The sequence below is a fragment of the Anser brachyrhynchus genome, assembly GCF_964034855.1.
Source record: "Anser brachyrhynchus genome assembly, chromosome: 2".
NCBI classification, from domain to species: Eukaryota; Metazoa; Chordata; class Aves; order Anseriformes; family Anatidae; genus Anser; species Anser brachyrhynchus.
The window spans coordinates 3,533,408-3,546,260 of record NC_137695.1 but is presented as its reverse complement, the minus strand read 5'-3'; the positions used below and the strand labels follow the sequence as shown (position 1 = coordinate 3,546,260).

Here is a 12,853-nt window from a genome sequence, read left to right as displayed (position 1 = left end):
TCCTTCTCCTGGGAATTCCCACCCAGCTGCGAGATAGGGAGCTCATGGCAATGTGCAGAAGCATGACATGGAGAAACGAAATCCCAAAGAGCAGTGTTTCATGGCTTCAGCTGCTGTTTTGGTCGGTGTAATTTGAATTATTTTTTTTTTGTTAAAGCTTTTCAGATGAAGCTGAGTGAACACACCAGCAGCTGCTGTGCTGCAGAACAGCCTCCTTACTTTATGTGGAGACCTCGGTGGGATGGGGCCTCCTTGCAAGGTGCAGCCAGCTCCACACCCTTCTGGGGCACTGCCCAGGAGAGCGAGCTGCAGAGGTTAACTGAGTCATTGCAGCTCCCCTTGCTGATGACTCTGAAATTGCACTTTTAAAGCCACTCCTAGGGTAGGGACAGACAGACAGACTTACATGATGAACGCTGTGATTCCGACGGACCAGATGTCAGTCTGCGGGATGGCTCCTTGCTCTGTCAGCAGTTCTGGAGCTAGAAAAGGAAATCGATGTGAGCCAAGCTCCTTTCCAGTGCTACAGCACTGAAGCCAGCACAAAACTGCGGGTACTTTTACGCTTTGCTGCCTTCCCAAAGATGAAAAAGAAAAACTTTCTAGTATGGGGAGCCAGCTGAGGTAACTCTCCTAGGTCATGACTGCAATGAAACCTTGAGAACATCGAACCAGCAGGGACTGCTGGCTGTAACATTGCATCCTTGAGCTTAGGACTCATGGATGCCTGCCAGAGCGGTGCTGGCCGTGACCTCTGGTTGTGTCCCCTGTGGCCTGCAAGCGGGGTGGCTGTCACTGCTACCCATGCCCATCAGCTCATGCTGCTACTGGAGGGCAGCACTGCGGGGACTGCTTGCTGGGGCCAACTGCCTTGACCGATGGTTCAGTCTGTCTTTTTGTTTGCCACAGATTGCCGATGATGCCAAGGTTCTGTGAATGAACTCCACTCACCCATGGTTTCAACATAGTCCAAGCACTTGTCCATGGTAATAACCTTGTCTTGCGTGTAGAACTGTGCATTGCCAAAATCCAGGAGCTTCAGCAGGTTGGGCTCGGTGATGATCATGTTTTCAGACCTGAGATCCAGGTGCAGGATGCTGTGCGCATGGAGGTACTCAGCTGCACTGAGGATCTGCCACAGGTAATCTCGGACCTCCACTTCTGAGTACGATGTCCTGGCAGAAGAAAAAGGGGATAGAAACCAGAGGTGTTTTATCTGCACATCTGAGAGCACCATTCTGCACCCACTGTCATATCTAATCCCATGAGACACTTGAGAGCCAAGAAACAACTCTATTAATTTAACAAATCTATCATATACAGAGATTTCTACCCATATTGTAATTCAGGTTTACAGATACAAGAGGTTCGTGAGGTTGTGAGAGCTGCATGTTAGAGGAAGCAGAGGACGTGCAAAAATCAAATTGCAGATTTGATGCCCACCATTCCCACTGTTTCAGTCAGAGGGTTCCAGCAGATCCATCCTCTGCCAATGTGAGAAGCAACATGGAGGGGAAACAAGGCTTCCTGAGCCAGAGTATTCTGCTTATTATGGGAAAAAAGGGGTTCATATTAACTACTGCGATCTGCTTTCAGCAACTCAACCGAGTGGCCCTGAATTGTTCTCTACCCCGGCCTTGTAGGGAACCTAAGTACCTTTTTATGTCACGAGAAGTTGCAGAATAAATGCACTGCAATTCAGAACAGAACAGATGGGAGAGATGAGCCAGTCTGACGAGTGAAAGCAAGAGGTGCTTTGCTACCTACACCAGCCCTGATGGGGAAAACTGTTCGCTCCACTTGTTCTTACCGTAATGCCAAGGAGTGGAGCAGTTCTGGTCCCACGCACATCTCCTGGATCAGCACCAGGTGCCGCGGGCTGACATAGGCTCCCTTCAGCTGAGCGATGTTTGTGTGGTGAAGCTTCCTCAGGACTTGGTACTCCAGGAGCACAGTCTGCTTGTCCTCTTGCCAGTAAGGGATAATTTTAGCTGCTAAAGTCTTGCCGCTTACTTTTTCCCTGCACTGTCGGACGATGCTGAAACGCCCCCTGGCACAGAGGAACACAAGGGCAGGTTAAGCTTCTCCGCTACTCCTGGAAGAGCCAGGAGCTTCTGTATTTCAAAATCATAAGGATCCCATGCTGTGGTTTTCATCCATGCTGTGAGTTATTGCAGCAATTGTCACAGTTTGCACATCCTCCTGTGTCTCTAATCTGTACAGTCACTTTACATCGCAGGAGGGAGATCCTAACTCCTCTGGAAAAAGAGAAGTTGGCTCAACCCGTCGAGAGCATGAGAACTGGCCCCTGCAGGCAGCTGCCTGCTTCTCTTGGCAATAAAAGGATCCCAAGTCCCTCTGGGACTTTATTCCTTTTTATCTAGACAGTGAAAGTTGAATCCCAATGCTACATCTGAAACCACTACCTGCAAAGGGTGTTGCAACAAGGAGAGGAGACTGTTAGCCCTGGCCTCACTCCACAATATGCTAAGGGGCTTGTTGTCCAGCACATAGTGCTCACCACAGGTCCTTTTGCTCTCCCAGAAAATCCACACATGAATCCTATTAAACTAAGACGAAGCTCGTTCAGCCAGTGACCTGAGGTTTATTTGCCCAGTGTATTGCTGCGGAGGTGTTCTGAACAAAATACCGTGACTGTAGCTGAGCAGTGCATTTATAAAAGTGACTTTTCTAAACTCTAGCCATATGCAGCGTTTCCTGCTACTGAGTACTCAGTTGGATTCCCTACCTTTTGATCTCTGTTTGGAAGGCATAGGTCTGGTAGGTTGGGAAAGGTTCGGATGGTGTGATTATTTCACTCTCTTCCTCAGTAGCAGCTGTTGGGAAGCTCTTCATTGCAGCATGAAGCTCTGCAGAGAAAAAGTGGCAAGGATTACACGGGAAAACAACTCCATGTGGAAACGGGAGCCTCTCTGAGCCACCCTCCGCTATCTATGGGCAAAGATAAAGACAACAGCAGAGCTTTCTCCAGGGAAGTCTGCATGTTGGCTCCCACTTGAGGCACCAAGGGCTACGTGAACGCAACAGAGTCTGGGCTGACCATCCAGTAATTCCCTGGTGTGACCACTCCGGACTATACGAGATCGATTGCATGCTGTGTGCTGTGACTATGGTATCAAACAGCTCAGCTACCATTTCTCGTCTGCTCACATAACCAACCAACGGGGTACAGTAAGACACTGCTAAAGGATCAGAAGCTTATTTTGGTTGGGTATACTGGGAAGTAGCTTAAATTGGTTTCTCTGGTTCTGGCATATGATTCTGTCTAAGTGCTACCTGGAAGTATTGTAGCATCCCCTGACAGAATAAAGCATCTGCTTAGAAATGCTGGATGCATTTAAATAAAGGAATCTGACAGTATGGGCCTTTTAGGGAGTGACTGCAAAGGAGCCATATATTTGTTAATGAATCCTGGGCCAAGGGAAAGCAGATGACTTAGGGTGAGTTAAAAATATCTCTGTGAACTGACTTTTACAAAGGAATCATCTCCACTGGGAGGAAATTCCATTTAGACCATCCTTCCACTTCTTGGAAGAGAATATTTTGCTACAAGGGTGTATTTTTTGTGGGGTCATGGACTTCTTCAAAACAAACAAACAAAACAAAACAAGTGAATAGTACAAAGTATTCAAAGAAGAAAAAAAAAACAACAAAAAAGTAAATTGAGCTTGGTTTACTTTGGAGAGAAAATACAGCTGAAAAATACACCGCAGTAGGAAGGCAACTCACAAGTATAAACCAGAGCACAAGAATTAACATGAATTAATTACGACTGTGTCTATGAGAAGGAGTAGATCCAGGGCTTTAAACAATGGCAGATATACACGAATAGATCAGTGCCTCACGTAACATGGTCATTGTCCCAGACCTCACGACCTCATGTGGAAAACTGAGTGTGTCGTCAGGGGGCAATCTATAGTTTCCAGATGCCGTGCATAGATACTCCCCTAATTCTGTCCTGAATTAGAAAATAATTTACTTTTAACTAAGAAAACCAAAGAGGGGGAAGCCCTGAAACACCTCGAGCCAAGTGGCATTGGTCCTGATGCACTTGTTCTTGATTTCTGGACCTGCATCTAAAAGAGTGCAATTATTTAGATGCAGGAAGAACACAGTGCTCTCCCCGTGCTCTTACCCATTTGATCCTTCCCGAAAATTTTCACTTGGGCAGATGGGCTGCTGTAAGGGCCCATGCCTGCTTTACTGGTGCAAGCAATCCTGAAGCAGTAGATAAATCCCCTGGAGAGATTTTTGGCATAGTAGCAGCAGTCAGCAATGTCAGCAGCAAGAGTTGTCCAGTCCCCATCTTAGCCAAGGAAAGAGAGAAAGAAATTAGGACTCATTTAGGATGGTCAAGACGAAAAACTGACCTGATATGGCCTACTTTTGTGCATGGTGTAACTAGTCAATGTGGCAAACTCACCTCTTCCAAAGTCAGCTGGTTTATATTTGATCAGTCCAAGGTGTGGCAATAGTGTTTCAGAGGAATGGTGAAATTTTCTTGTATGGTTTCTCCTTATCTAATTCACACCACCAATCTCAAATGCAAATATATATCATGAACTCCAAACAAAAGCCCAACAAAATCACCTTATTTTCCCTTTGGCCCTGTCTTGAATCTTGCTGCAATCATGAGCTGCAGGATTTCATCACAAAACCTTTAATTAACACCCTCCTAGCAAACCCAGTATTTGAAACTGAGGTTTCAAGTTCACTCAGCTTTTATAAAACTTAGGTGGTATCTCAGGGAAATGAAATTGTAGGTTTGTCTTGGACTTACCAACCATGGGACTAAGGTGTGAACCAGGAAGTCAGCAGCAGACATTTCACATAGTGCTGTGTCCCACACTTTGTCATTGCTGCTGTGTTCAAGGCTGAACTCAAACTCCCTGAGATTATTCAAGAATAAACCCATCCCTTCATTCAAATAAACACTGACGGGGACCCTTAAATCATAGCAAAGGCAATAATTCCCTACTTAAAACAAAGGTATCAATGACTTTGCAGGGTACTGGTTGAATTAGGGTGTATGTATGTGTAAGAAGGAGCTTAAAATCAGAGAAGTTTCAGAAGAAGCAGCATGCCAAAGCCTACTGTCAAATAATGCATAAAACAAGGATTATTTTTTCTGTTTATCTTAATCCTCCTGTGTTCAGGAAAGTAGGATTTCACTTGTTCCTGTCAATAACACAGAATGTGATTGAAGATAGTAGATGCAGTTTCCTGGTTTTCTTCCTACCTAGAATAACTTGCATTAGGCATCCTCTCCAAAGTCCTGGCTACAGTTGTGTCGAAAGGAATGACAATAAAGAAAGGTGTGTTGGAGGAAAAACAACTGACATCAGCTCCAGAATAAAAAGGAATGTTAGTGTTAATCCAGAATTAAGTGTTTGGAGAATTAAAAGGAGCACGGAGCAGTACGTTCCAAAGGGTGATGATGTACGCGTGACTGCAATACAAGTGGCAATTAATCGCAGTACTCTTAAGAACAACAAAACTAATCCCAAGAGAGACAGAACAGACTCAGCGATTTGTTTTGAAGTTCATGGAATTAAACAAGAAAACATCCGCCAATTTCATCAGGCTCTGAATCAAGCCTTGGAAGAGAACAAAAGGGATGGGATGTAGTTTGATGAAACTTGGGTCATTTGGCTGCCTACCCTAAATTTCCTGCATCAATGGAAAAAGAAAGTGTGTCTGTTTGGTGTAGGAAGAATTGCCTATTTGATGGACCATCCTTCTCCACGGATTATACAGAAAGCCCAGATATAGGATGATATCATCTGCTAACCACCGTTGCTGTGGATGTTATTAGTGTATAATTATTTCATTCCTAACTCCAAATGAGGGAGCCAAAGCAAGGCTGTTTCTGAATAAAAATAATACATCCAGCTGGTGGAGAGATCAAACAAATCGAGATGTTCTCTGCAAGGCAGAAAGGCAGAGCTCCACTTTACCTTCACTCTTGCACTGGATGGTGTAATGGACAGGGGTGTTGGTTTCCACGGGTTTCCAGACCACCTGCACTCCATCCTCGTAGACCTCCTCGATGTCAGGGGGCGGAGGGCTGGGAGGAACTTCTGTCGAGAGGAGGCACGACAACCAGTGAGTGTTAGCAGCAGCACTGCTGTGATACACACCCAGCCAGCCAGCATTTCTGAGTCACAGACATTCTACATCATATACATACATATATATATGTATGTATACATCCATGCACGTTCATAGTGGAAGAACAGTTCAGTTGTGCCTAGTTTAAACTCAATACTAAGATTTTGAAGTCTGATTCCATAACCACATGGTTACTAGACTGGTTCTAAATCCAGTAGAGAGACTAAAGGGTGAAGAAAATGGAACAAACACGGCAAAATGTGCCACGCCACCAGAAAACAAGGCCTGTGGCTGTGGACTAGAGCAGGCAAGGGAGGAGAAACTTTCCCCTGAACACATTTGCAGGAATCTCACCTCACAGGTATTTAGTGGTCACATTTCCTTGGTGGCAGTACTGCCACCCCTAAACCTGTGGCTGCTTCCAGCTTCAAAATCTGCTTGCTGAACTAAACCAGCTTTGTGAAGTTTGTTAATCCTCAGCATCTCCCTCTCTGTCCATGCTCCTGAATGCCAGCTGCATTAGCTATTACAGAGATCCTTTTGTAATTTTTTTTTAAATCTACCCTGCTTCTAACTCTCAAGTCACAGAGTCTCCTGATTTCAGCTGGCTTCTTGCATCTAGGATAAGGGGAAACAACAAAACCAACAATCTGATGAGGGAGAAATCCTCAAGGGCTGACCAGTTCTGTGTAAAGCACTTACAAGAGACAAAAAAAAAAAATCTATATCCTTCTCTTACCTGCTTTTCTTATGATGCAAGAGGTAGATGTTGAACCCAAGGAGTTGGTGGCCACGCAGGTGTAAATGCCAAAATCATCGGCACTGACAGAGAGAATAGTTAACAGCTGGAAGTTTTTGAGTGTGGATGAGATGAGGATCCGACTGCTGCTGTGGACAGGTATCCCATCTGAAAGGCAGAGGATAGGAGAAAAAATAAGTACCCTACAAATTCAGGTGCCTAAACCTTCCCTGCACCCCTGTCCTGGGGGCTGGGTACTCCCTAAAGGGGTGCAAACGTCACCTCTGAACCAGTTGATGAGCAGGGAGGAGTGAGCCGCCGTCCGGCACGACAGCGTTACGCACTGTCCTACTGCAGCAGCCTGGTCTAGCAGCTCTTCAAGGAACAAAGGCGCTGTGAAGAAGAGAAAAAACTATTGATGCAGAGCGGACAGGAGTGCTACGTGGAAAGTAAGTGCAAGCAGGATGTTGTAGAGCATTTTTGATCAGTTTAAGAGCATTCTGTTCATGCCCTGGCATTCTGGTGACCACTGGTTTTCAGAGAATCCCCTGGGCACTGGGCACGCAGGCACAGTGTGACTGCCCACACGTGATAATTGAGACGGATCTGGGGAACACGAGCATTGTACAGCCCTGCTGGTACAGCTACAGCAGCAGAACCCCCAGAGGGGAGGAAGTGTAAGTCACAGCAGGAGTTTTCTGCTGAGCTGGTACAAACGTGTGGGCAAAACTAAATGAAGGCATCTCAAGGACAGGGGAATCGGATCAAGACACCATGAGGAGAAGGAGGAAGAAATAAAAGACGGATATAGAAGGAGAAAAAAAAGCCATTTAGTGGGCTGCCCTACTATTTCTCATCTCACAGCGCTGCCTCTTACAGCAGCTTGCCTGGCCCTTACACATCCATGCAGGTCTGTAGCACAGGAATCCACAACTCCCCACTTCTGCCACATGGATACTCCATTGGATACCCTATGATACTCAATTTCTTTCCTTTTTAGTTTTCAAGTAGGTTTTAGTTTCCTAGAACGGCTCCAATTTGCAAGCAAGGCCACGAAAAGACAGTTTTAACGAACACACTCTATACAGTACTGATAGAAACTATATATATCAGTATAAAGGACTGATATTCACACATATTCATTGGTGATGCTTCATAATAAAACTAACTGGTGACTTATGCAACAGCAATACCTTTCTCTTTTGGCATGAGGCTTGATAATTTGAAGGAAGCAAGTCCTGATTTCCGCTTCAAAGATCCTTCAGCCCCTGTTAAGGGCTCTTTTTCTGTTACCTCACTCCCCAGCTCACCGAACTCTGTTTCAAAGAAAGGATGAGAAGTCATTCAAGGCCGTCATTCCTCCCGTGGCATGCATTTACAGCACAGGTCTGCCATTCATGCAAAAAATAGCTTGGCAGACAGGGACGTCTTTATTAACAAGCCTTTAGTCAAGAGCCTTTAGAAAAGGCTGTGACAGCCATTACAAGGAGAACATACGGGAAGAGCAGGGCGTATGTAGGGGTGGCAGAGAAGTAAGGACAGATTCTGTGGTCCTGACATGAATATCATCATTAAGTTAGGCAGCCAGGGCGACTTTACCAACTTCACCCGGTCTCTTTAGCCTTAAAGATTTGTCATGGTCAGACGACAGCCGCAGGTGGAGGCATGCACAGCTTTTGTGCACGGTCAGGCAGGGGAATTCAGCTGCTTCCATCAGCAGATTACCCCAGCTGACCCTGCACTGGAGCGGGACACTAACAGAGAGCTAGTGGTGGGGCTGAGGACAGCTAATTTCATGACCTGCCACTGCCAGTTTTGCAATGACCGTCTAACCTCAGCCTCAGATACACTGGGGGGGAAGGAAGAGGCAGATTTAGTAGAGCTCAGTTATAGTGGTTAATCCATGAAGGCACAGAATAAAATACTTACCTTCCTCTGCCTCTGGCTCTGGAGATGTCTTTCCTTTTAGGATTCTTGAAATATGGGCAACAGAGGCTTTTACTTTCTTCTTCAGACTTTGCTCCACTGACTGCTCCACTGAGTGAGACCTTCCATAGGGTTTAAAGAGTCCTGGCTTGCTGTAGAAGGAGCTTTTCTGCTTGCCACTTGAGTCCTTTTGGGGGCCATACATTTCCCTATGGCTCTCTGACCCTTTTCCCATGACTACGAGGTTAGCTGCCTTTGAATCCTCAGATATTTCCAAATGGTTCTTCCTGTTCTTTCCTTCTGCCTCCTCTCTGATGCACAGTCTTTTATCCTTATGCAGGTGTCCCGTAGGAGGTGACCTTGCCCTTGCCCTTTCACTAAAAGGTATAAACCGCCTACCCGTTGGTTTGGGCAGAGGCTTCCTAAAGTTCATGAATTCAAACGGAAAATAGACAATGTCATACAAGTCAGAGAAATTCAAATAGGCAGGCTCCACCTCTGATATGTCCAGTTTTGGAGTCCCGCTGCCAGGACTGGGTGCTTCATCCGACAGGTCTTTGATTTTCACTAACGAAACTTCTGGGTGTCTGCCGGTGTCCTTGCTCACGGGCACTTCACCGGGTGTTTTCTCGGCATCCAAGCTCTCCGTCGGGGAAACGCTCGCTTGGCTAGAACTGAGGCTCTCGAATGCCAAGTCCTCCAGATGTTCACATTCATGGGGAACCGTTTGTGCTCCCTGCCCTTTTGGTACCTGTGGCTCCTCGCTCACAGCAAGGTAGGGTTCTGCGAGGTCATCCAGCTCAGAGACTTCTCGTTTACCCCCTTGTACAGAAGGGCACGAGGTGTCCATGGGTGTTTGGCTATCTAGGCCTTTGTAGAACATCTCTGTGGGAGGTGAGATGTGCTTTCTGCATTCCTCCTGGCCAGAAACTGACTCTGCCCAAACATTCATCTCTTCAGAGAGGGAAACCATCTCGTCCACTAAGCCCTCCAGCACGGCAGACTCCTCATCGCTGTAAAAAGAAGACCTGTGATGGGAGAACTCCTGACCTTGATCCCTGTGGAGCAGCGGTGGGACAGTTTTTCCGTCATCACAGCTTCCACTTTCTAAGGCAGTGTCTCTCGCCTCACCACAAACCTTTAGATGTTCCTCATATTCTAGCTGATAGACTGAAGCTGGAGACTGAACTTCTGGTTGTGGAGCACTTAAAATACCCGGGCACATGCCCTGCAGAGCAGCAGAAACTTTGCCACCAGGATAGACGGCCTTGTGCTGCTCAAACACCTGACTTCCAGCCTCGGGGCAAGGAGCAGACGAAGTCTGCCACACCTCTGGGCTTCCACTCGTGGTGACAGCAGATCTCACCTCACTGTGAAGTGGTGCCCTCGGATGTTCTTGCTTTTCCCTCTCATAGACCGAAAGGAGACCAGTATTTTGGGATGTAACAGCTGTAGCCGTGTGTCTGCCCTCCAGAGCAGCAGGCACCATGCCACTGCCCTGAGAAGCCTTCTGGGGTACAGCTCCCCCGATTTCAGCTTCACGGACCGAACTGGGAACAAGTTCTGTGACAGATGAACCTTCACCCCTCAGAGCAGCCAGCATCTCCTTGCTGTGAGCTGGCTGCTCCCTTTCAGCGTGCCGTGCTCTGTCAGCAATGGCAGTTCTCATCGGTTTTGGTGGCAGGACTTTTGAAACTACGGGATGCTCTCCCTTTAGGATGGCTGATGTCGTGTCTGCACGAACTGAAGCCTTTGTGTGGGCTTCACTTTCACCACCGCGGGCTGAAAGTGGAGTGATCCCTGCAATACTTGGTCCTTCATCCTCCAGGACTGCAGATCTCACCTCTTTGTAGGTCTTTGGCTTCTGGTGAGCATGTTCACCAGCTGTTTGCAGAGCTGATGGGACACCTGGCTGTTTGCCCTCCACGCCAGTAGGTGCTGGAATGCTTTGGTCGGAAAGTTGCTGACTTTTTTCTTTACACACTGGAAGTGAATCAGTTTCTGTCTGTGGGCCTGTTACAACAGAAGAGCTTTCGTGCTCCATGAGATCAGACTTGACAACGCTGTGAGCAGAAGCCTTCTGATGGGAATGTTTCTGCCTCTTGTCTTTCCAAGGCGGAGCTGGGGCTGTCCTTTTGATGAGGAAGCCCTCACCTTTTACATCGGGATGGGTGTCGGTGCTGCGAGCGGACTCCTGGGGCAGATGGTACGCTCCTCTCGTACTGCCAGGGGCTGACGTGGAGGTGGTCTCTGACTGCGGGACCGTCGAAATGGCCTGTTCACCCTCCTGAAAAGCAGCGTCAGGAGCACTGCCAGAGGGAGGCTTCTCCTCCTTGATTTCATGTTTTTGAGCTGATGACGCAGTTACGTCTGAGTGCTGGGCAGACAGAACAGGGCTTTTGCCTTCCAGATCTGCAGCCTCCTCCTCCATGTAAGCAGCTTTTGACTTCTTCAGTAAATGTTTCCTATTCTCACTCCTTTGAGGTGACACTGGAAGTCTGTCTAGCTGTTGCACACAAGCAGCTGGGCACCCATTACCCTCACATTGTGTGGAAGGAGAGAGCTGCTCTTCTGAACGATCCTTGCTGGCTCTCCTGAAGTCCTCTTGCTCTGAAGTGCCTGCAGAACATCCCTTGCCTGGCCCCGCAGAAATGTCGCAGTGCTCGCTGCCCTCTGGGCAACTTTCCTGTGCCGTTATATCACAGTCTTCTTCCAAAATATCTTGCTCCCTCACTGATCTCGAGGCCCTCAGCCTGTAGTCATCCAGGGAACGACTCCGGCTAGACCCAGCAATAGCAGGATGGGGTGGTTTCCTGGCAGTATCAAACGAAGCTGATTTGGTCAAGGAACCCAGCAGGCTTTCCCTGTGATCATCTCCATCGTCAGACTTGCCTTCTTCTTCTTCCAGTTCGAACTGTTCCAGGAGGGGTTCACGGAGACCACTGAGGGGCACTTTTGAATATCCAGCTTTCCGGAAAGTTCTTCTGGCTCTGTCCAAGTGCCTCCTGAGCTCCCTGCTGGGTGACGAAGGCATCCTTGCAGGTAGTTCAGCTGCTTGGCTGTAGAAAGTGCTTTTAATGACGCTCTGTCTAGGAACACACACAGGTGGCTTTTCTGTCCCATCCCCAGCCTTTTCAGTTCTGTCCTTTTCAGATAAAATTATGTCTGGTTTTTGTTTTTGAGACAGATCTGATGCGTTTTCTGAGGAAGTCTTCGCTGATGAAGGTTCAGCTGCACCACTTCTTTGGGACCGCTCTGCTCTTTCATCTTGCATTCTGATCTGAAGCCCCTCCTCTTGCTCTTTTAAAATACCTGTCATGAGCTCTTTGCTTTCTGTAGGTGATTCGTCCTTCACTTCACTTTTCATTGCAGCGTACTTCTTCCTCATGGGTTTTACAGGTGGGATTGAGATTTTGGAGTGCTTCTCTTCACGTGGATGTTTTGGAGGCTCCTGGCTGCTCGGTGCATCAAATATGGACAAGTGCAGTTCAGGTGCAGAGCCAAAGTGCCTCTTCTTGGGGAAGTGCGAGTTCTCGTTGTCTGAAGAGGAGCCGCTAGTGCTGGAGGAAGTGCTTTCTTCGATCAGATGCCGGGAGATGGCCAGGGAGGTGTTGTCGTGAGTCCCTTCCAGGATTTCTGGGATGGATCGCATCACCAGTATGGATTTATAGCACATCAGGGACCGCTGAAAGCCAATACAAAATACAGCACAATCAGCTGGAAACATGGTGGAGTATGGTAAAGCAAACTTACGAAAATGATCTCCTGCACCCTAAAAACCACAATACTAGTTAAATAACGCGTTGCCACCCTTTTTTAGATACAGTCAGCCTAAGCCTCCGTTGTTCATTGAGCCTTCCTCATCACCCATTCGCAGAGATGAAGCCGTATTGACTACTACATACTTGCTCTGTAAACAGAGAAACTGGACCTGGTCTGAGATTTTTAAAGACAATTTGGCCATTCAAAGCAGATGGAGAAAGAGTTTTTAACCAAACACATTAGATAAGTGCAAGGTGCTGTACCTGGCTCAGGGCAATCCCAGGCAGGAGTACA

The 12,853-nt window shown here is 47.3% G+C and overlaps 1 protein-coding gene across 1 annotated transcript in view; it reads right to left on the bottom strand.

The window, feature by feature from the left end:
• Positions 1-12,853, bottom strand: part of OBSCN (obscurin, cytoskeletal calmodulin and titin-interacting RhoGEF) — a gene marked incomplete at its 5' end in the record, with an annotated part of 184,638 nt that overhangs the window by 3,441 nt on the left and 168,344 nt on the right. Inside the window, 10 exons of the mRNA XM_080579536.1 lie at positions 407-482; positions 952-1,175; positions 1,811-2,050; positions 2,750-2,870; positions 4,157-4,327; positions 5,979-6,101; positions 6,872-7,039; positions 7,154-7,264; positions 8,065-8,187; positions 8,801-12,482. Coding sequence (XP_080435662.1) covers positions 407-482; positions 952-1,175; positions 1,811-2,050; positions 2,750-2,870; positions 4,157-4,327; positions 5,979-6,101; positions 6,872-7,039; positions 7,154-7,264; positions 8,065-8,187; positions 8,801-12,482 — 5,039 coding nt within the window. The remainder of the gene's footprint in view (positions 1-406; positions 483-951; positions 1,176-1,810; positions 2,051-2,749; positions 2,871-4,156; positions 4,328-5,978; positions 6,102-6,871; positions 7,040-7,153; positions 7,265-8,064; positions 8,188-8,800; positions 12,483-12,853) is intronic.